Source organism: Oryx dammah, unplaced genomic scaffold, assembly GCF_014754425.2.
Source record: "Oryx dammah isolate SB20612 unplaced genomic scaffold, SCBI_Odam_1.1 HiC_scaffold_2, whole genome shotgun sequence".
Lineage (NCBI taxonomy): Eukaryota > Metazoa > Chordata > Mammalia > Artiodactyla > Bovidae > Oryx > Oryx dammah.
The window spans coordinates 176955487-176979091 of NW_024070186.1; the positions used below are offsets into that span (position 1 = coordinate 176955487).

Consider the following 23605-nt stretch of genomic DNA (forward strand, 5'->3'; position numbering starts at 1 on the left):
CAGCACTTGCTAGGTGCCAGGCCGGGAAGGATCCCCTGGTGCAGGGCATGACAACCCACTCCTGTATTCTTGCCTGGAGAATCCCATGGACAGAGGAGCATGGCGGGCTACAGTCCATAGCGTCACACAGTCACAGACACAACTGAAGCAACTTAGCACGCACGCAGATGCCAAGCCGTGCGCTAAGAGGACTACAGCAACGTACTATACAAATAATTACACAAATAATTGCCATAGTCATACATACCTAAGCTTTTGCAAAGCAGAGATCAGAAAAAAAAGCGATTTGAAACGTACAATGAGATCGGATCATTACTGATTTTGGAAAGGATTCGAATACAGGAACTAGACAGGCAGCGGATGGAATGGGAGGGTGCGGTACGAGAGCAAGGGGTTAGCTGTCCCCTCTCAAATTACCCGCTGGGCGGGCGCCCCCTTTGCCAGTAGGTGGCCAGGCTCGCCCCAGTCATTGGATCCGGAAGCTCTGTATTCAGCTGGCTAGTGAGCCGCAGACGCAGCGCCGGGAGGTCCACGCGGCGGCAGAAGGAGCCCGGGCGGCCACTGGGGGCGGCCACGTGAGCGCCGCGGCCCCGCCCCGGCCCGCCGCCTCCGGCCCCAGCCCCAGCTCTGCCAGTGTAGGGATCCGCCGCCCGCAAGTCGCGCTGCCGCTGCAGCTGCCCCAGCCCCGCTGACGGTCGCCCTCGGAACGCTCCCCTAGCGCCCCGGGATCATTCCAGCGGCTCCGCGCACCCCTCGCGCCCCGGGACCGTTCCTGCGGCCGCCGCCGCCTCCCCGGAGCGCCGGCCCGCGCGCCCGGCTCGCCGCTCCCCGGCATTTTCGGGGGGCCCGCCCGCCCTGCACCCTGGAGCACCGGGCCACGAGCCTCTGCCAGCTCCTCTGGATCCTCGCGGCCGTGAGCAGCGGCTGCCGCGCCGGGCCGCGCGAGGCAGGTAGGTGGGGCCGCGGTTGGCCAAGGGGGCCGGGATCCGGCGCTGCAAGCCGGCGCGCCCCGGTGCTGCCGGCGTCCGGAGCGCTCAGGGTCCGGTGCTTAAAGCGGGGCTCGAGGCGGAAGGAGAATGTGAGGGTTCAGCTCTTCGGCTTTCACTGTTTGCTTCTGTAAAATGGGAGCGTCGTGCCGATTAACGGCAGAGCCTATTGGGAAAATACTTGGCCCTCGATGGTGTGGGAGAGGCAGCTTTGGGGCCTCCGCCTGGGGCGCCTCGGGGCTCGCAGAGGTGGGGGAGGGCTGCCTTCCTTTCCCCGCGGGGGCCCGAAGCCACATCCCCCACCTGGGCCCCCGAACAAGAGGCCCCAGTTCCAGGAACCTCAAGGACAGTGTCGACGCACCCTTGCTGCACTGACTGCGAGAGTTTCGGGTGTTGGTAGGCCCCGTGGGCAAGTGCGCCAATGGGCCGGGCATCAGTATGCGGAGTGGCGGGGCGGGGGCCTCCCCGGGTGAGTCCTGGCCTAGATCCGCTGCGCGGGCCTCGGGGGTTGCGGGGAACCCGCCCAGCTGCGCCCCGGTGAGACACATGGGCTGCTGGGAGGAGGGTGGCTAGTCTGCAGGAGGGGAAGTTCTGTGGGAGCCTGACTTCTGGGTCCTCGGCCCTGGAAGCTGCTGCCTGGGGGCCCGCTCAAACAGGAAATTGTCTACCCCTCTGATTTTACAGAGAAGGAAACTGAGGCCCAGAGTAATCTAACAGCAGGTACTAATGAGCAATGTGGGCTAAGTGAAGGAATACAGAGCAAGCAGGTGGGAGTTGATAATGCCCTGTGTGTGGCGTTGGCGAGCGGGGGGTGGGTCTTGTGGGGGGTCATTGGTGAAGGCTCCCTGGAGGTGGTGATGGAAAGGATGCCTGTGGGAGGAAGTGGGATTTAGAGTTTCCTAGGTGTCCTTCTCCCTGGCCTCCACAGCACCTTTCATTTTTTACTCCAGGCATTTATTCGACAAATACAATAAAGCTGCTGGGATTTCAGGTGTAACATGATGGTTAGGATTGCCATCCCCCCTCCTCTCCTATTCTTCTTCAAGAAGGGATGTGGGCTGCTGTCCCAAATTATCTTTTGTAGCGGGTGGGGAGAGAGGAAGTCAGGGTCTGAGGATCCCTTGAAATGATCTGTTTACATATGGTCACTTGTGTACATTCTGTGATTTGCAGCAGGGTGTGTGTGTGTGTGCATGTGTGTGTGTGTGCATGTGTGTGTGTGTGCGTGCTTTGGGTGACAGGACAGTACTTTCTGGCTGACTAAGGATGTATCACTGATATGATCTTTAAACATTTTTAGTGTATTATGTGGCAGAGATGGCTGTTGGTCACCATGTCCTCCTCTTCCTGGGATATCATCCTGGTTGCGTTTCGTGGGCTCCCTTATAATTTGTTGGGCCACATGATTAAGTTTTGCCTTGTTGGAATGTGAGCAGAAATAGTGTGTGTCTCCCCCAAGGCTGGACCCTAAAAACGACCCCCGTTCTCCCATTTGCCAGCAGAGTTGAGAGGACTGTGAGGGCCTGGCAGAGGGCAGAGCCACACCCTGGAAGGAGGCTGGGCCCCTGCTAGACGGGAGCTCTCCTTTCCACCTCTCTGGTGGTCTGTGACTATCTGCTGAAGAAACTGGGGCTCCAGGAAGCCCTATGAAACATCTGTGGGTATGAGAGGGGCTTCTTGGTTGCGGCTTTCCCCTTGGGGTGATCTGGTGTTCCGCAGGGGAGGGTGTCTTTAGGCCCTTTTTCTCACACTGATGAGTCCCCAAAGAAGTCTGGTCCAGTCTTTGGCAGGGTTGACATCCAGGTGCCAGGACACAGAGAGCAGTGTGGAAGAAAGCTGAGGGTCACCAGCAGAAACTTGGATTTCTTCAGGCTCATTCTCTTAAGATTTACTCTTCCTGGTCTGATTCTTAAAGCTGATACAGGAAGTGTTGATGACCAGGACCGCATTCAATGTAATAGTGGCTTGCTGGACTGATTTAAAAATAAACATTTTTGTGCTGGGGAGATCTGTTCTGCTGAATAAGAAGCTGCAGATGTAACCCCAGTGAACTGAGAATGTTCTGTAAGAAAGTGGCTATACTGCTCACCGCAGGATAAAAGTGGCTTGGCCCTTCAAGTGTTGCTGAATTATACTCCTGCCACCAAGGCTGATGGGCACAAGAAGCAGGCTTCAAACAAAGGAAGAAGTGAGTCACTAACAGGCTTGATGATAAAGTAGAAGACAGTGTCTTGTTCCCCAAAGACCCAGGGCCGTGGAACACCCAGAGAAGCATTTCAGATGGCTAGAAAATTAGAGGGCAGACAGTTTAGTTCTCCAGCTGGGACACTCTCTAGACCTTGCAAGGATTCCACAGGGAGTGACCAAAAGGCAGGAGGCTCAACTGAGAACATGTCTCTGGGCCAGTGGTTCTTGAATTTCGGTGCATATCTACACCACCTGGAGGAATTGTTTAAACACGGCCTGCCGGGCCCACCCCCAGAGGTTACTTGAGCAGGACTGGCACGGGGCCCCAGAATTTGCACATGTGACAAGTAAAAGTGGGACCTGCTAGTGGTCCTAGGAATCACGGTTTAAAAGTGGTTCAGGAAGTCAGGGCTGAGCGAAACCCTGGATGGATCTGCACTGGCTGCAAACCCATCTCCCCTGCCTTCTAGCCGCGTGATTTGGGGCAAGTCACTTCACCTCTCTGTTCCTCAGTTTCCTCATCTGTAGGATGAGGCTAATGGTGCTGAACTCCTGGGGCTCCAGCGAGGCTTCCTGGAGGAGGTGACATCTATCTAACCTGAGACCTGAGGGATGAGCAGAACTGGCTAGGGGATGGGTAGGGAGAGCAGGTTAGGGCGTGTGCCAAGCAGATGGCACCGTGTGGGTGAGCCCAGGGAGCGGGGAACCCTTGTTCTCCAGGGGGCTGAGCAGGAGCTTTGTGAGTGGTGCTGGAAAGCTGTGACTCTGTTCTGAGCTACGTGTCTCAGGACAGGATTGCAGTGCAGGGGAGGCTGACCAGGGTGCCGAAAACGGGCCTCAGGGTTGGGATGGGCCTGATAGCAGCGCAAGTTCCTTCTGTCCACATTCCACTGGCTCGCATGTAGCCCCCTGGCCTCACCTAGATGCAAAAGGATTTGGGCAGGGGTACGCAAAACACAGTGGACAGCTGGCTTCTGCGCCACAGACCAGCTCTCTCACCTCTTCTCCACCTTGCTCACACTGCTCCACTTGGTAGATGGGTGAATTATGCACAGGAGGAAGCCAAGTTTCAGAGAGGTTAGCTAACTTGCCCAACAGCACTCAGCTAGTAGTGGCAGAGCCCGGACTTGAACCCAGATCTGTTCATCTCCAAAGCTTGTTGGGCCCAATCCTGGTCTTGGCTGCTTTTTGAGGGCCTCCGCATGATCCAGGCTTTCCCACTCAGGTTTTCCCACATACTCAGCTGTGTCTCCTGGCTAAGTAACCCCTAGATGCCTTGTAATTGTAACCTGATAGTCCCTCTATTCCTCCATGCCTACAGTGCCCATTGTATCTGCAGAAATGGCCCACTTTTCTCCAGTTAATCATTCGTTCATACACCCTGCATTTCTAGGGAACCTTGTGTGTGCCAGACATTGTACTCCGGGCTAGGAGCTAGAAGGACTAAGACACGGCCCCTTTTGTTCCAGACACTCACATGGTCTGGGCACTGAGAGGCTGTGTAAACACAGAGTTGCCCTGAGAAGTGAGACACGCTGTCTCTCTGGTCTGACCCACCAAGAGTACAGAGTGTCCTGGGAACATGAGAAGGGTGCAAATAATTAAAAATGAAAATTCAGGCCCTCTTGTGCATTTTGTTCATTGAAGCTATACCTACAATATTGTGCTTTGTATTCTAAAAGGTATATTTTTGGTTTTTAAAACAATCACCTTTGAATCATAATGGCTTCATATGAACGAAGCACAGTGAACTGCAATGGTGTTTTTATGAGCCTTAGCAGAGTGAATGTTGACTTGTCTTCCTGGGTTCAGCTGTGGGTTGCTGCTCTCATCAGTGAGTAAGCTGATTTCTCTGTCTCTTTCTGGTATGCGTGGAAACGTGTTTTTAAAAGAGAAGAGGAGGGAAGGAGGATGGGGACGATCTCCTTGGAATACCACCAGAGTCATTCTAAAGCACAGTTTCTCAGCCTCAGGACAATTGACAGCTTGGCAGGACAGTTCTTTGTTGTGGGAGCTATCTTGTGACAGCCAGAGGTGTCCCCAATCATTGCCAAGTGTCCCCTGCCCTACTGTCTAGACTGTATTTGTTTCCTGTTGCTACTGTAACAAATTGCCACAGATTTAGTGGCTTAAAACAACAGATTTCTTTCCTTATGGTTCTGGAGGTGAGAAATTCAAAAGCCAAGGTAGCCAAGTTCAAAAGCAGGGCTATGTTCTGTCTGGAGGCTGCAGGGAAAATCTGTTGCTCTGCCTTTTCCAGCTTCTACAGGCCTCCAGCATAACTTCCCCTGTCTTCCAGGCCAGCTGCATAGCATCTTCAAATCTTTCTCTATGACTCCTGTTTCATTGTCACGTCTCTTGCTCTGACTCCTGCCTCCTTTTTATAAAGACTCACTGGATAATCCTGCATAATCCTTCATCTCAAGACCCTTCATTTAGTCATACCTCCCCAGTTGATTTTGCCACATAAGGGAGTATATTTGCAGGCTTTGGAAATTAGGGTGTGGACATCTTTGTTGAGGGGGGCATTAGTCTGCCCACAACATAGACTTTTGGGTTTCTGGCTATAATGGAAACCCAGAGAAGTCTTTCTGGAGGGGATAAAAATTTGAGCTGGATTTTGAAGGGAACAAAAGGATTTGGCAGCAGTTGGGAGAGGCATGCCGGAAAGAGGGTCCTTCAGGTGCAGGGACAGAGACATGAGGACTTGGTCGTGAATAGTGAGTGGTTCTTGGGTGGGGACATCTGTAAATCCTTTTACTCTGACATTTTGACATGAATTGTATTATTTCTTGAGATAGCTTTAATAAATGTTTATTTATGAACACCTACCGTATGCCGGGGATACGGTAGACACTGACCTGAATTTTTAGCTGGAGGCTTGACTTGGTAACTCCTGATACGACACGTTTGTTACCATCCCCTCCCCCAGCAAATAAATGAAACGCAGCCTGGAAAGGCATTTGATGAGCACTTCAGGCTCCTAGCTGGGGAGCCAGGATTCAAGCTGGGTCCTGTGACCGCAGAATGCAGGGTCTTGGGTACAACACTGAGTTTTGGTTTTTTTCCAACTATTTTAAAATTGAAGTATAGTTGATTTACAGTATTATATTAGTTTCAAGTGAACAGCGTAGTAATTGAATGTTTCTTTTATAGATTATACTCTATTGAAAGTTGTTACAAGACAATGGCTATAATTCCCTGTGCTGTAAATGTTTCCTTGTTGTTTGTCTAGTTTATACATAGCAGTCTGGATCTTTTAACGTGCCTCTCCGTTTTTCCCTGTCCCCACTATGTTTTCTGTGTCTGTGAGTCTGTTTCTGTTTTGCTATAAGCATTCATTTGTTATATTTAGATTCCACAAATAAGTGCTAACATACAGTATTCTCTGACTTGTTCACTAAGCATAATAATATCTAGGTCCATCCAGATTACTGCAAATGGCAGAATTTCGTCACTTTTTTTGTGGCTGGGTAATATTCCATTGTGTAATATGTATGTATACATGTGTATGTTTCTATATATTTATATAGGCTTCCTTGATAGCTCAGTAGTAAAGAATCCACCTGCAATGCAGGAGACCTGGGTTTGATCTCTGAGTGGAAAAGATGCCCCGGAGAAGGAAGTGGCAACCCATTCCGGTATGCTTGCCTGGAAAATCCTCTCCACAGAGGAGCCTGGTGGGCTACAGTCCATGGGATCACGAGAACTGGACTTGACTTAGAAACTAAACCAGCACCACTACACACACACACACACACACACACACACACATACACACTACATCTTATTTATCAGTTCACCTGTTGATGGACACAGGTTGCTTCCATATCTTGACTGTTGTAAATGTTGTAAACATTGTTACTATGAATGTTGAACATTGGGTCCTTGTATCTTTTTGAATTGTTTTCTTTTTTTTGGATATATACCCAGGAGTGGAATTGCTAGATCCCTTTTAAGCTTTTTGAGGAAGTCTATACTGTATTCCATATTTATAGTCTATACTGTATTACATATTTACAAATTGCTAATTTTACATTCCCACACAAAAGTGTACCTTTTCTCCACATCCTTGCCAACATTTTTATTTGTAGGCTTCTTGATGATAGCCATCCTGACAGGTGTGAGGTGGTATCTCATTGTGGGTTTTTAAAAAAATATTTATTTATTTATTTTTCTGTGTTGGGTCTTAGTTGTGGCTGGTGAGCTGTGTTGCCCAGTGGGATGTGGGATCTTAGTTCTCTGACCAGGGATCAAACCCACGTTCGCTGCATTGGAGGTGGATTCTTATCCACTGGACCACTGGAAGAGTCCTTCATTGTTGTTTTTATTTGCGTTTCTCCAATGATTGGGCTTCTCAGGTAGCTCAGTGGGTAAAGAATCCACCTGCAGTGCAGGAGACCTGGCAGACGCGAGATCGATCCCTGGGTTGAGAACATCCCTTGGAGGAGGGTATAGCAACGCACTCCAGTATTCTTGCCTGGAGAATCCCATGGACAGAGGAGCCTGGTGGGCTACAGTCCAGTGGGTTGCAAAGGGTTGGACACGACTGAGTGACTAAGAACACACACGCCAACAATTAGTGATGTTGAGCATCCTGTGTGTCTTTTCACCAGCTTTATGAGGTATAATTAACAAATAACAATTATACATAGGGTATAAAATGTGATGAATTGATATACATATATTTGTGAAATGGTTACCACAATCAACCTAATTAATGCATCCATAATCTCATATGGTTAGCATTTGTTTTATTTTGATTGTGTGTGTGTGTGTGTGTGTGAGAACAGTTAAGATTTACTCTCTTAAGCAAATTTCAAGTACACAATTCAGTATTATTAACTATAGTCACCAGGCTGTACCCTAGATCTCCAGGCCTTAATTCGTCTTATAACTGAAACTTTGTACACTCTGACATTCTCTCTCCATCTCCCCCTCCCCACCCCTAGCCCCTGGCAACCACCATTCTACTCTCTGTTTCTCTGAGTTCGGCTTTTACAGACTCCACGTGTAAGTGAGATCATATAATATTTTTGTGTGACTGGCTTGTTTCACTTAACATAATGTCCTCCTGGTTATCCATGTTATTGCAAATGACAGGATTTCCTTCTTTTTTAAGACTGAATAATATCCCATTGTGTACATAATATATGAACTTAGGCAAACTCCAGGAGCTAGTGAGGGACAGGGAGGCCTGACATGCTGCAGTCCGTGGGGTTGCAAAGAGCCAGATACGACTTAGTGACTAAACAACAACAACAAATAGATATACCACATTTTCTTTATCCATTCATGTGTCAGACACTGAGGTTGTTTCCATATCTGGGTTATTGTGAGTAATGCTGGAGTGAACCCGGGAATGCACCAAGGTAAGTTTGTGTTTCTTGTTTGAAGGGAACTGAGAACTCAAGCTAGAGCCCAGGACATCCTTGGAGCAAGCCAGGAGCAGTCCAGGGCAGCCTGGGTCTGCTCAGTTTCCTTCCCTGGAGTGGCCCTGTCGGAGATGGGCAGTCATTTCTCTGCCCAGTGTCACCTGTCATTGCCAGAAGGGAGAGTCCACATTGCGAGCATAGCCTGGTGCCTTGGACACTGTAAGCTGTCCACATGTGTTACTTGTCTTAGTTCAGTAAACATTGTGCATTTTTGTGGCCAGTGGGAGCAAAGGCCTCTTCTGCTTTCTTATCACTCATTTGCAGCATAAAAACCAAATCTGTCTCGGGTAAGATGAACTCATGAGAAACCCATCGCTCCTTCTGGTTGGTAGGATAAGACAGAGAGTTCCTGGATAGAACTAGAGGTCATCATACTAAGTGAAGTAAGTCAGAGAGAGCAAGACAAATATGATATGAAATCACTTATAGGTAGAATCTAAAATATAGATACAAATGAACTTGTTTACCAAACAGAAATAAGCTCACATAGAAAACACACTTACCAAAGAGGAAAGGGAAGGAAGGGATAAATTAGGGATTTAGGATTAACAGATACACACTACTGTATATAAACTAGCTAAACAACAGGGATTTAGTGTGTAGCACAGGAAACCACATTCAGTTTCTTGTGATAACCTATAATGGAAAGGAATCTGAAAAAGAATATATAGGTACAACTGAATCACTTTGCTATGTACCTGAAACTAACACGATATTGTAAATCAACTATACTCATAATAATTTTAAAAGAGAGAGTTCTTGGCATGGTCTCTAAAGGAAGCAGCAGAAGATCTGCCAGTCTGGGAGTGGTGGAGTGGTGGGGGGCAGTAATGAGGGGAAGTGGAACTACGGTTTCATTTATCATATCAGAAAATCGATAGATAACAAATAACAGAGAGGACTTCCCTAGTGATCCAGTGGTCAAGAATCTGCCTGCTCAGGCAGGGCACACGGGTTTGATCCCTGGTCGGGGAAGATCCCACATGCCACAGGGTGACTAATCCTGTGCACCGCAACCACTGAAGTCCATGTGCCGTAGAACCTGTGCTCTGCTCCCAGGGAAGCCACCGCAATGAGAAAGCCACATGCTGCAACTGGAGAAAGCCCGTGCACAGCAATGAAGACCCAGTGAAGCCAAAAATAAGTAATTAAAATTAAGAAAAGAAATAACAGACAAAGCATGTTACTTAGAGATATGGCGTTATCTACCAAGAGTCACGTCTAGAAAATTGGAAGCGGCTGCCCCTGGAGGTGGAAAGCAGAGCTGCCCATGTACTGCTGCACAGGTTGTTCACTTGAGTTGAGCATACCTAACCTGTGTGCTCACACACGGTGGCCCTCATAGGAAAGGGGTGTTGTTTTTAACCCTGTGCTTTAAGGTGCGTGTGTGTGCTCGGTTATGTCCGATTCTTTTCAACTCCGTGGACGGTAGCCTTTCAGGTTCCTCTTTCCATGAAATTTTCCAGGCAAGAATACTGGATTGGGTTGCCATTTCCTTCTCCAGTGTTTTAATGAAAGATTTTTTAAAATTATGTGTTAATAACATACAGTGACCCTAAGTCCTGGTTGGGTTTTGGACTTTTCTGATTGCAGATGACACAAAATCTATGTGTACTCAGCCAGATTGGCCCCCACGTGCCCCAAAGAGCAAGGGTTTATTGTGTCATATAATTCAGAAGTCCAGGCAGGCAGTTTGGCTTCAAGCATGTTTGGATTCAGGATCTCAAATGGTATCATCACTATTCATTTTTCTCTGCATGTCTTGTTCTGCTCTTCACCAAATGTCAACCAGGTGTTCTCTGAGGACCTCAGCCCTTGTCTCAGATTAACATGCTGCAGGAAACGAGTGATCCTCTCTTCTAGTTGCTCGAGCGAAAGCCCCAGGCTTCCCTGGGATTGAGCCATAGTGGTTTGGCTTGAGCCACATGCCTGTCCCTGAGTCAGTCACTTTGAATAGTACATGCATGCTGTGACGGGCTTAGCAGGGTCATGTGACATACTCCGTTACCTGGGCCTGAATCCCCAGCCCCAACCACATGACCTGAGAGCTGGGGACAAGGAGATCCCCAAACAGAAACAGTTGTATGACATGAGGTGACCCACAGGTCACCGGGCCCACTGTGGTTCAGTTAAGGACTGGTGAGTTCTGCTGTGTTGGGCACATACTAGTGGGTATCCTGGCAGCTCAGCATGGCCCATGTTGGCTCTGGGGTGCTGGCTCCCAGGAGTGGTAGGTGGAAGATTCCAGCTCATTTCTATGGCAGGAAGTCAGCTCCAGGGGGTGAGGGGAGCCCCAGGGCGGGGCGGTGTCACTGTGGCCTGGCCCACAGGACTTGACCTAGGCATTGCAGTCATCATTTCCTCCCCTGTGGCTGCCAGAGAAGCCCTTTATGGCAGGACACAGTGAGCAGTGGTTCGGCGGTCAGAGCCTAAGATAGCCTGCTCCCTGAGGACCCCTGAAGAAGCTTGGCTTGGCTGCTAACCAGGCATCCAGGTCACCAGTCCGGCTGGGACCCAGGACTCGGCCCTGATTAGTGATGGTAATAAAAATGATGATGGTAATTATAGTCTTAATGCTTGCTCTGTGCCAGCCCTGTCTAGTTAGAGGGGTGAGTGCAGCTCTGCATCCCAGGTTAGAGTAAGAAACCTGAGGCTAAGAGGTAAGGTCACACAGCTGGGAACTGGCAGAGCTGGGACTTGAACTCAGGCATGACTCAGAGCTCTGCTCAGCTGCCTCGCCATAGAAGTATTTTCCCAGGATGTGTCACGGACTAGGAAGGAAAGATGTGGATGTCTGAGTGAGGGCAGAGGAGAGCTTCTTGAGAATCCTGACGTCTTGGGAACCGAGGTTCTGCTCCTGGTCTCTGTCTCTCTGCTCATACAGAAGCCCTTTGTGGGCCAAACAAAGCCCAGGTTTGATGGAGATTCCTAGGAGGGTAGGTGTTGAAACAGGCATCGTGGGGCCAAGTTGTGGGCCCGTGAGGGCTCCTTGCCTGTTTACGGGAATCCAACATCCTCCAGGGGCTCAGTCTTTATGGGCAGATGTGGAAGCAGCTACCACGTTAGGACTCTGGACTGAGACCACGGTTTTCCCAGGCTGACCTCCCCAGGCATCAGTTTGTCATAAAAGATATGATGTGACTTTTTATGACAGGGAAGAGAAGGGGCTCCTGGACCAGATAGAATTAGCAACTTGTAGGAAAGAGAGAAAACTATAATATGTTATGTAAGTTTAGATAGCAAACTCTGAAGATTGTGAGTCCAGGATAATTATGCTCCCCATGATGTAAGATTATGCTGTTCCAGGCTCTCCCTGTTTCATGACTCTGCCATCCTCAGCACATGGCTTCCTTCTCATGGATAAATTTAGTTGCTTGGGCTCCAGCCATCATACCTGCATTCCAGCCAGCAGGAAGGAGAGAGAGCAGAAAGGTATACTTCCTCTCTTAAATTTTTTATTTGTTTATTTATTTTTAACTTTTTATTTTGTGTTGGGGTATAGCCAATTAACAGTGTTGTGATAGTTTCTCTTAATTTTTTTAAAAAATATTTATTTATTTATCTGGCTGTGCTGGGTCTTAGTTGTGGCATATGTGATCTGGTTCCCTGATCTAGGCCCTCTGCATTGGGAATGCAGAGTCTTAACCCCCCTGACCACCAGGCAAGTCTTACTGTGTAGCACAGGGAACTATATTCAATACCCTGTGACAAGAATATGAAAAAGAATTTGTATATATAACTGAATCACTTTGCTGTACAGCAGAAATTAACACAACATTGTAAATCAACTGTACTTGAATAAAATAAAATTTAAAAACCCTTCCCTAAAGTTGCATACCGCCCTTCTGCTTATACCCCCTTGGCCAGAACTTGGTGACATGGTCACCCCTAATTGCAAAGGAATCTGGTAAATGTAGACTTTGCTTTGAGTGGCCACTTGCTTGGCTGAAAAGCCATGGTTCTGTTATTAAGAAGGAGAGAAGAGCTGTTAGGGGGCAGTTAGCAGGCGTTGCCACAGCTGCCTTAAGAGCAAATTTATGATCACCGAACAGCCTTTTAAAGCAGGTCCCCTCACTCAGTTCTGGAATCCATTATCAAGTGCCTGCCGAGTACAAGGCACTGTGCCAGCCAGGGTCACAGCTGCTTGTCTGCAGCTCATTTTGTTTCCCAGGAAAAGGTCAGATCGGCGGTGGGACGTGGCCGAGGGCTGGGGTGCTGGTCCGAATTCCCCTGTGAACCACCGTGGAACCTCAGTCTGGCCGTTTTCCCACTCAGCTGCCCTCACGGATGGGGGAGTTAGTGAGATGACCTAACATACTTCGGGTCGCCAGCAGCACAGCTGGAATTTGCACCCTTGGCAGCCTGGCTTCTGAGCCCGGGCTCTTAACTGCTGGGCTACACTGCCTGGCGGTCTGAAGCTGAAGCTGTGGTTTCGGCCCCTCCCCTGGCGCGGGTGCGGCCCTAGAGGCCAGTGCCCTGCCTGGGTACAGCCCCAGGCAACCATCTGTCTTGGTCAGCAGGGACCGTGGCCAAGGGCTGACCAGGGCAGGGTAGGCCTTGGGACTGGGAGTGGCCGAGGGTAGAGAGAAGCGGGCACAGGGCCTGGGGACGATTTTGGTAACAAGCAGGATCAGGTGGCTCTGGCATCGGATCCAGGCGGTGACTGTCTTGCCCAGAGGGTCAGAGACAAACTCGGCCGTTGACACCCAGAGCAGCGATTTTCAAACCGAGTTGAGAAATCAGTGTGGGTGGTGCGTTAAGGATAAAGAGTAAAAAAGAAAGAAAAAAGCAAAACAAGAAGAATAGAAAATAGCAGAGTGCATTGTACAGAGTAAAGCTAAGTACAGTTTCCTGACATTTTAACTTACATTTTGTAGGTATGCACTGGGTTAGAATATAAATATATTTCTTTCTTGATGACTGTCAAGACAGTGAGGAAGGGAACTTCCCTGGTGATCCAGTAGTTAAAAATCTGTGCTTCCATGGCAGGGGGCACAGGTCTGATCCCTCCTCAGGGAACTGAGATCACAGGGTGCAGTGCAGTGGAGCTAAAAAATAAATGAATAAAAGTATATTTAAGTAAGCCTCTTTTTTTTTTTTCTAAAAAAAGAAAAAGTGCTGAAGCCTCAGGTCAGTAAGCCTGCCTGCTAATGGAAAAGAGCTGTTAAGAACTGGAATTACTGACTTGATCTAAAAAAATTTTTTTGTCTTTCACTTATTTATTGTTTTATATTGACAGCAACCCAGCTTTATAAAAAGTTAAAACAGTATAGAGGTGTACAAAATGTTCCAAACTTTCCTCCACCCCCAGCTCCCAGTCCCACTGGCCATCCCAGTGCTGGTAATGCTCTTACGGGCCCTTCAGGGAAGTTTTATCAGAGCTACAAGTGTACCTTTTCTTTTAGCACAGATAGGGTCACCATAATGTAACTGCTCTTCTGCAACTTGCTTTTTAAATTTAATGGTTTTTCTTGTCTATCTTATTTTTTTTCCTTTTTTTAACTTTTAGTTTTATTGAAATATAATTCACAAACCTTCCAGCCCACCTATTTACAGTGTACAGTTCAGGGGTTTTAAATCTATTTAGAGTGATGCAACCAACACAATCGATTTTAGAACATTTCCATCAATTCAAAAGAAACCCTTTTGAGATTGTTCCTCATTTCCTCCCAACTCTCCTCTCTCCTATCCTTGGGCAACCACTCATATACTTTCTTATAGATTTGCCTTTTCTGGAATGTTTCTGTAAATGGAATCATTCAGTTTATCGTCTTTTTTTGAACGGTCTTCTTTCACTTAGTATCATCAGTGCTTCATTCCTTTTCCTGGCTGAATAGGGTTCTGTTGTATAGCTAGACCACATTTTATTTATCTGTTCATCAGTTAATGGGTGTTTTCCCTTTTGGCTATTTTGTATAATACTGCTGTAAAACACATGTCACAAGTTTTTGTTGTGGACCTGTTTTCATTTCTCTTATGTATATTATACCTTGGAGTATAGTTGCTGGAGGGCTTCCCGGGTGGTGCTAGTGGTAAAGAACCTTCCTGCCGATGCAGGAGACCTGAGTTTGATCCCTGGGTCAGGAAGATCCCCTGGAGCAGGGGATGGCAACCCACTCCAGTATTCCTGCCTGGAAAACCCCATGGACAGAGGAGCCTGGCCAGCTGTGATCCATAAGGTTGCAAAGAGTCGTACAGGAGCATGAACAACTTAGCACACAGACATAGTTGCTGGAACAAGTGGTAATTCTGTGTTTTAACTTTTTGAGAAATTGCCAGACTGTTTTCTAAAGTGACTGCAACATTTTACATTCCCATTAACAGTGTATGAGGGTTTCCAGTTTCTCTACATCCTCACCAAAACTTGTCACTTTCCATTAAAAAAAAATTTTTTTTTTTTGACCGCACCCTACAGTTTGTGAGATCTCAGTTCCTTGACCAACAATTGAATGCTTGCCCCCTCCAGTGTAAGTGTGGAGGCCTAACCACTGGACTGTCCTACTGCGTGTGACTTTTATTTGTGTTTCCCTAATGGCTAATGATGTTGAGCATCTTTTCATGTGTTTATTAGCCATGTGTATTTTCTTTAGAGAAATGTGCATTCAGATCTTTTGCCCATTTTTATTTGGGTTATTTTTCTTTTTATTGTTAAGTAGTATAAGTCCTGGTGCTTCCCAGGTGGCTCAGTGGTAAAGAATCCGTCTGCCTTGCAGGAGACATGGGTTTGATACCTGAGTCGGGAAGATCCCCTAGAGAAGGAAGTGGCAACCTTCACCAGTATTCTTGTCTGGAAAATTCCATGGGCAGAGGAGCCTGGCAGGCTACAGTCTGTGCTGTTGCAAAGGAGTTGGACAGGACTTAGCAACTCAACAACAATAGTATGAGTCACAGTCCCATATCAGACATACGATTTCCAAAAATTTTTTTTCCAATATGTGAGTTGTCCCTCCGCTTTCTTGGTGCTGTCCTTTGAAGCACAAACGTTTTTAATTTTGATGATGTCCAATGTATCTATTCTTCTGTTGCTTGTAATTTTAGTATCCTAAGGCTTTGCCTAACTCAGCTTTGCAAAGATTTTCTCCAGAGTTTTGGCTCTTGTATTTAAGCCTTTGATCCATTTTGAGTTAATCTGTATAATGTAAGGAAGGAGTCCAGCTTCATCCTTTCGCATGTGTCTATTCACTTGGTCTGTTGCCATTTGTTGAAAAGATTATTCTTGGGACTTCCCTGATGGTCTGGTTGTCAAGACTCTGCTTACAACCTAGGGGATTTGGGTTCCACTGCTGATTGGGAAACTAAGATCCCACATGCCACATGGTATAGCGAAAATGAAAAAAAGTCCTAATGGATAGATAATTCTTTCCCCATTGAATTGTCTTAGCACCCCTTTCAAAAATCAATCGGCTGTAAGTGTTCATTTCCAGATTCTAAATTCTATTCCATTGATCTGTGTCCGTCCTCTTGCCACTACTGTCTTAATTACTTTAGCTTTAGCTTTGAATTCAGAAAGTATGATTCTTGCAACTTTTATAAGATTCTTTTGATTATTCTGGGCCCCATGAATTTCCGTATGAACTTTAAGACCAGTCTGTTAAATTATTCAATAAAGGCACTGGAATTTTGATAGTGATTGGGTTGAATTTGTAGATCAGTTTGGGGAGTATTTCAAACTTAGCTATGTTAAATTTTCTGATCTGTGAACACAGGATATCTTTACACTTACTTCAGTCTTTTTTTTTTTCATTTCTTCTGACATGTTTTGTTTTTCACTGTTCAAGTCCTGTACTTCTGTTTGTCAGGTTTTTTGGTTTAATTTTTTGGCTGAGTGCCTTCTGGAATCTTAGTTTCTTGACCAGGGATCAAAACAAACCGTACCCCCTGCCATGGAAGCATGGGGTCCTAACCACTGGACTGCCAGGGAATTCCCTAGCCAAGCTTTTTATTCTTTTTGATGCTATTATAGGTGAAATTGTTTTCTTAATTTCATTTTTGAGTTTTTATTGCTAGTGCATAGAAATACTGTTGATCTTTGTATCCTTCAGTGTTGCTGAACTCTTTCTTGACAGTCTTTGGATGTCTTTGTATATCTAGATTCCTTTTTCTTGGTATCAGTCACATAGTATTCCATGATGTAGAAAAAATGTAGTTTATGTAACAGGCCTCCATGGATGGTCACTGTGGGCTCTTCCCTCTTTTTGCTGTTACTGATTATGCTACAGAGAACACTTTTTCAGACCACTCATCCATTCCAGGGACGTGTGCTGAGGGCCTGCTCTCCGCCAGGCACTATTTAAGGCACCAGGGCTACAGATGATAAAGAAGTAAATGAGAAGATTTCAGCTTGGGGAAGTCTCTGTGAAGAAAACAGAACAGGGTGACGTGCTAAGGAGTGACTGGATGTACATTCAGAGAAGATTTCTCTGGAAAGGTGACTTTTGAACTGAGATCCAAATGATGAGAAAGACCCACTGTGGGGAGATCGGGAAGGTTTTCCAGGCACAGGGGACAGCAAGTACCCAGGCCCTGAGGTGGGAATGGGTGCCCAGTACTCACAGAACACAAAGTAAAAGCCCGTGGGCTGGGAGAGCCGCCAAGGCCAGAGGGGAAGTGGACAGGGGCCAGCCTAACACAGGCGTTGTAGCCTTAAAAGGCATTTGGGTTTTGTTAAGAATGTGAAGAGAAGCTGCCGCAGGGTGTTAGGCAGAAAAATGGTTTGATGTAATTTATGTTCTGAAAAGATCAGCCTTGTGACTTAAGAAACATTTATTTTCTGTTTGAAGCTCTGAGCGCTTCAGAGTGGAATTACTGGGTGGAGGGGTGTGTGTACCTTTAACATGTTCCTCGCTGCTGCCTGCCAAGTGTCTCCCCTGCTAGCTGTCGTTTTCTGTCTGAGGGTGACAGCTCCTTTTGTGCCACTGGTATTTGGGTTGAGGTGCCCGGCCACCTCTCAGCCCCTGGGCCCCAGCACCCCCCTTTCTCTTGCCTCTCTCGCAGGACTCTCTCCTCTGCATCTGCCCCGTAACTCTGGCTGTGCCGCCCGGCCCTCGGGTAAGACGGGCACCCCAGGACCATGGCCGAGGAAGACCTCATCTTCTGCCTGGAAGGCGTGGATGGCGGCCCAGCCTCCCGGGCTGGTGATTCAGACACAGACAGCGATGATGATGAGGAGGGTTACTTCATCTGCTCCATCACCGATGACCCCGGGGCACACCAGAATGTCAACTTCAAGGTTAATAACTGCCACAGCAACCTAGCAAAAAGCGAACGCTACAGCTCCAGTGCGTCTCCGGCCGGCTCCTTCCATTTCAAGGTGAGTGGTCCCTGGTGCCACCCTCTCCACCCCAGCTGAGTAAGGAATGGGGAGTTGGGGTTGCTGGCTGCGGTCATTTCCAGACTCTTGCCAGTGCTCTAAGTTCTAGATCTGAGGCAGTGTCTGTTAAGTGGGAAGATTTCAATACAAGTTTTTTGTTTGTTTCAATCGTTGAATCATTGTTTCAATACGAGTTTCATTCCTTTCCAGCAAGCAGTGTTTTACCAGTATCTGCATTGGGCCCACTAGTGTGGGTTGTGGGAACCTTGGCCAGTTTTTTTAAGACCCAGAATAGAACAGAGTAGAAAATATTGGAGAGGGAAGAGGGAGGGGAAAAAATATCAGCTCTGACAGTCGTGAGAATATTTTAGGGACATGTACACATGCCTTTACACACACATGTGCCGTGACCAAATTGGTTGTTGATAACCAGGTTCTCATGACGTAAGGGATGTTAAGTATTTTTATTTCCTCCCTGTGTGTGTGTATGTGGGTCCAGAGATAGGGGGTAACATGTAGTTTTTTATGTTGGTTGTGGTCAAAAGAGCCTCTGCTTAGGGTTGGACATCCTAAGCAGAGGATGGATTGGATCCATAGGTTGGATTGAGGAATAGGGTGCTTATTTTATTAGGAATTTGTGTTCATACCCTGGCAAAGCTGGTTATAGAGATGAAGGAGAAAGGCAAACATTATTGGACTTTTGTATAATAACCAGTGGTGAAAAAGTTAAAAATACAATACTGTTATCCTTTTTTAATCCTCACAAACAATAGGTATCAGTTTGTACTGTGAGCAGAAGGCCTATTACCACTTTGGGATTTGAAATTGGAGTCATTCTTCTCTAATTGCAGAATTAATCTGTTTTTAGAAAATTAATGGTCTTAGTTCTCAGACAGTCGGATACTTTTTCCTTTCAGGCCAGAGTTCTAGCTTAAGTCTCTCAGGAGCAGGCAGCTCCAGAAATAGGCCTGTGGGTCCCCTCTGAGGTTGGGGGGCCCCTGAAGGGTCAGGTTGCGGCTTGCCCTGCCTTCCTGTCCTAAGGCAGCTTCTGAAACACACACTCCACCCGCAGAGGGCTGCGTGGGAAGACGGGAGAGCCGCCTGGCCCCCGGTCTGTTCGCGTGAGTCAGGGAGGCACGCGGAAACCCTGATCCCTGCAGCTCCTGTACCCTCTGCAAGGGAATCCAGGTGCCAGAGGGGCCTAGAGGGGTCAGGGCTTGTGAAGTAGAAACCAGCTCATGCTAGCTCAAGGGGGAAAAAGAGGAGATCTGTTCTAACAGTCAAGGAGTGTTTCTTGAGACCGAGGGGCAGAAGTGATGTCTGGTCTCTGAGGACAGACCCAGGAGCCTGGAAGGCCACAGGACTGCCTCTGGCTCCTTCCTCCATCTCCTTGTCTATTCTTGATTCTTCTCTGCCCCTCAGTCTACATGGTGGGAAAATGGATCCCCAAGGGTCCCTTTATTACAGACAGAGCCACATGCAAAGATAGATTTGACCCTCTTCCATCCCAGCTGCGAGAGGAGGAAACCTGTTCGGTCCGGCCTGAGTCAGGCTTCCACTGTCTCTGGTCCATTCACCTCTGGCCCAGGGCACAGGGTGGGGATCGCAGAACAGGGGGCTGCTTCCAGAGAAGCAGGATCCTGGTGGCCTCCTAGTGGGGCAGACCCCTCAGAAGGGCTCTGCCCTCAGCAGCTGCCTGTGGGCCCAAGAGCTGGAGGGTCTCAGACAGTGTGACCCCAAAACGCAGTCTGGTGAATCCTTTAAAGGAAACACAGGTGAGTGATCCAGCAAATCCAGACCTATTTGTCTATAGGTCTGGCTTAGGAAGGGAGCTTCATGAGGGCAGGATCCTGTGGCCTGCTCATCACTCATCCCTAGTGCCGTGCACTTAGTAGGTGCTTCATTTGGAATCAGTGAAGAGATGGATGAGTGCTAAACTCACTTTACTCTGGGTGCTCTCTCATCAGAGGACAGATAGATGGTATTTACATAAAACAGAAACCTCTGTGGGCCATTTGACAATCATTATTAAAGTAAAAAGTATTTCTATGTCAGAGTTATAGTAAACAGAGACTATTAGTTTCAGGTGGGGACAATTGTTTGTTTGGTGGGACTGTCCCTTATATTGTAGGACTTTCAGCATGTCTCATCCCAGCTCACTAAACGTCAGATTCCTGCCTACTCATTATGTTATATTCCTCCCTATTTATTATGACGACCCAGAATGTGCCCCACTGTACATTTGCTAAGGCCACATGAGAGAATACCACCCTCAGTTGAGAACAAGCAATGAAACATTTGTGCAAGTGTTGAGGTTTACATATTCAAAGATGTGTTTTGCAATATTGTTTGTAATAAAGGAAGAATGGAAACCACTAAAATATTCCATTGAGGAGGGGCCTGTTTAATTATAGACCATGGTCTTAGCAGAATGCTTTATTTACATTAAACCAAAGATGTGAATTGACTTGAAACAGTGCCAAGATATACACAAGATATATTTTTTTGTGGGGTGAAACCAAAATCCATGAAAAGCTCTTGGGATAGTGATGGTCCATAATAAGAACAAAATGTTAGCTATTTTTATTTTTATGTGCTGAGAAGTAAAAAAGCAAGTTGAAATATATAATATGATTCCTATTGTATCAGAAAACATTAATACACATATATCAGTATTTTCTTAGCAAACACTTATGTTGTAAACAAATTTAAAAATTACTAATGAGAAGAGGGAATTTGTATCCAACAGAGAATCAGTGGTGATTCTCTCTGGGGGAGAGAGTGATCTTGAGGGGGACTGTGATTATTATAATACATTGCATATAAATATTTTGTATATATATCTTTTAAACAGATGCTACTTAAATTTTTTAAATTTATTTTTAGCTGCACTGGGTCTTCATTGCCACACACAGGCTTTCTCTAGTTACGATCAGCAGGAGCTACTCTGGTTGTGATGGACCAGCTTCTTGGGGTGGCTTCTCTCGTTGCACAGCCCAGGCTCTAGGGCATGTGGGTTTCCGTAGTTATGGCTCCTGGGGTCTAGAGCACAGGCTCAGTAGTTATGGTGTGTGGGCTTAGTTGCTCCATGGCATGTGGCATCTTTCCCGACCAAGAATCAAACCTGTTTCTTAACCACTGGACCACAGGGGAAGTCCCTACATTGTATACCTTTTAAAACATTTGAAACTTATAAAACTACATGTATGTATTACTTGTGTACCCAAAAGGATGTTTTAGGAGAAGAAAAATAAAGAGAACAACACAGCCAGGTAACCACTCCTCCCCCGAAGAAACATCAGTAATTGGCTGTTCTTAAAACTCATGGGCTTCCCGGATGGTTCAGCAGTAAAAAATATTGGCCCGCAATGCAGGAGACTCAGGCTTGATCCCTGGCTGGGTCAGGAAAATCGTCTGGAGGAGGAAATGGCAACCCACTCCAGTATTCTTGCCTGAAAAATCCCATGGACAGAGGAGCCTGGCAGGCTATAGTCCACAGGGTCACAGAAGAGTTGGACACAACCGAGTGAGCACAAAACTGAGATTGTGCAAGTCAAAATCCTCACTGAGGATGGGAGCTCATGACCTCCAGGGACCCTGCACCGTTCCTTGCTCCTGCAACAAGCATTGCTTTTCTCACCTCTGCCTGAAACCTCTTTCAGCTATGGGTCTTTTAAAATGACCGGGCTCCTGGTCCGGCTCCCGTGGCATCCTACCCTGGCTATCTCCTCCACATTCTCTGAGGCTCATAGCAGACCTTTCTGTACATCTGTCATTCTTGAATGTTGGTCTGTTTATGAGTCAGCCCTTGACTGCAAGGCGAGGGCCTGAGTCCCATTGCATCCCTGTACTCAGCGGAAGGGCCATTTAAGGACAAGATGTAGCTCTTGGCTGCCCACTGTCCTAGGTGATAGAAGGCAGGCTCTATGGGCTTCTTGTTGCCAGTGATGACTTCAGAGGGAGGTAGCAGCTCAGTTTTCCAAACCTCACTCTCCCTGGCACTCAACAAACCGAATGTGGTTTTTCATTTACTGTCGACATGGCAACTTGGGTTGTTGAATCAAAATGACCACCTGGCCTTCCTCCAAGGTGGCACCACCCTGGCAGGTACCAGGCGTGTATTGTGAACTGTTGAGTCTGTTGGTGTCAAGGCCAGGGGATGTTGCCTGAATCCCCAGGGGGATGGTAGCAGACTCACTCAGGGGGCCCTTCCTTGGATAGAATATCCAACAGCCAACAAAAGGATGTTTATAGAAGATGCTGTCATAACATGGGAAAGTGCTTCCATTCTGGAGTTAATTTTAAAGACCAGGGTATAGAGTATGATTATACCTCTGTAAACACACACACACAGCAAAACCCTAAAAGGTACATCAGGTCTCTGCGTACAATATTATATAAGTACTTTTACATGGATGTATTTTTTCTTCCAATTTTTGCTCACAGTATGTGTATATATGCTGTTTTTCACATGCATAGATGTATGCTTGTGTATATATGCATGTGGTAATATATGTGCTCTCACAGGTACTTGCATATAGACTTGTTTTTGTAATCTTGTTTTGTTGAATGTTTATGTTTGTTATTCATAGTTCTCATTTAATTTTTTTTCATAACTCTGAATGACCCTTTTACGAATCAGATTTACTCATATAATATAAAACATTTGTTCTAAAATATATTCCAAATATTTTACCAATAATTCAAAATCATTTCTATGTGACATTTTTGTTTGGAAGAGACGGAGTTTTTTTCTAACTTCCCTTCAATTACTCTAATAAAGTTTGTAGAAGAGAAAAAGAAAAAGAAAGTACATCAAGATGCCAACAGAGATTGTCTTTGGATGGGATTTTCCTTTTCTGCTTCTGTTTCACAATGTCTGCATTTTCTAGCATTAACCTATTCAGCATATACTATGTTTTCAGTTTTTTAATGAAGTGGAAATTTGTATTTAAAAGAATTGTTTTCCTGGTCTGAGAATATCTTGGAGATTATTCCTATCAAAACATAGAGATCACCTGTTTTTTTTTTTTTTTAGTGAATTAAGTTGGATTCCATCACTTGATGTACAGGGGTTTATTTAGCCAGCCCGTCACTCAGTCATGTCCGACTCTTTGCAACCCCATGCACTGCCAGACTCCTCTGTCCATGGAATTCTCCAGGCCTGAACACTTGAGTGGGTAGCTGTTCCCTCTTCCAAGGGATCTTCCCAACCCAGGGATCAAACCCAGGTCTTCTGCATTGCAGTCTGAGCCACCAGGGAAGCCTTTCCTCTTAGGGGACACTTGGGTTGTTCCCCTTTTTTTCTGTTACAGTGTTATAATAAATCTCCTATATGTATATCTGAGCAAACTTTGAAATACATATATTTTATAATATGTAAATAATATACCTACTCTGTAGAAATAATTCAACTTGGACAAATGATAAACAGTGAAAAGCAATCCTCCCACCTCTGACCCTGTCTCCCTGGGGAATGTCCTTCCAGAAATGTTCTTGTGAATATAAGCATATGTACGTATGTGAATCTCTTCCTTGTCTTTTTCTCAGAAATGTTATTTTACCTGTTTTGCACTCCTGTGCCGTCTTCCCATATTGGCACATATGAGCTGACATCAGCTAGAACTTACATAACCGGCTCTGCGGGTCGAGCAGACCTGCTCTGTATGCGGTTACTCATATCAACT

The 23605-nt window shown here is 46.5% G+C and overlaps 1 protein-coding gene across 3 annotated transcripts in view; it reads left to right on the top strand.

The window, feature by feature from the left end:
* Positions 1 to 626: 626 nt before the first annotated feature.
* Positions 627 to 23605, top strand: part of EEF2K (eukaryotic elongation factor 2 kinase) — a 66608-nt gene continuing 43629 nt past the window's right edge. For 2 of the 3 annotated variants that reach the window (XM_040257680.1, XM_040257689.1), the window contains exons 1-2: positions 627 to 950; positions 17603 to 17918. In XM_040257680.1, coding sequence (XP_040113614.1) covers positions 17679 to 17918 — 240 coding nt within the window. In that variant the 5' untranslated portion in view covers positions 627 to 950; positions 17603 to 17678. Of the gene's footprint in view, positions 951 to 17021; positions 17919 to 23605 lie in introns of those variants that run through there. The other variant, XM_040257685.1, reaches the window with a different exon arrangement.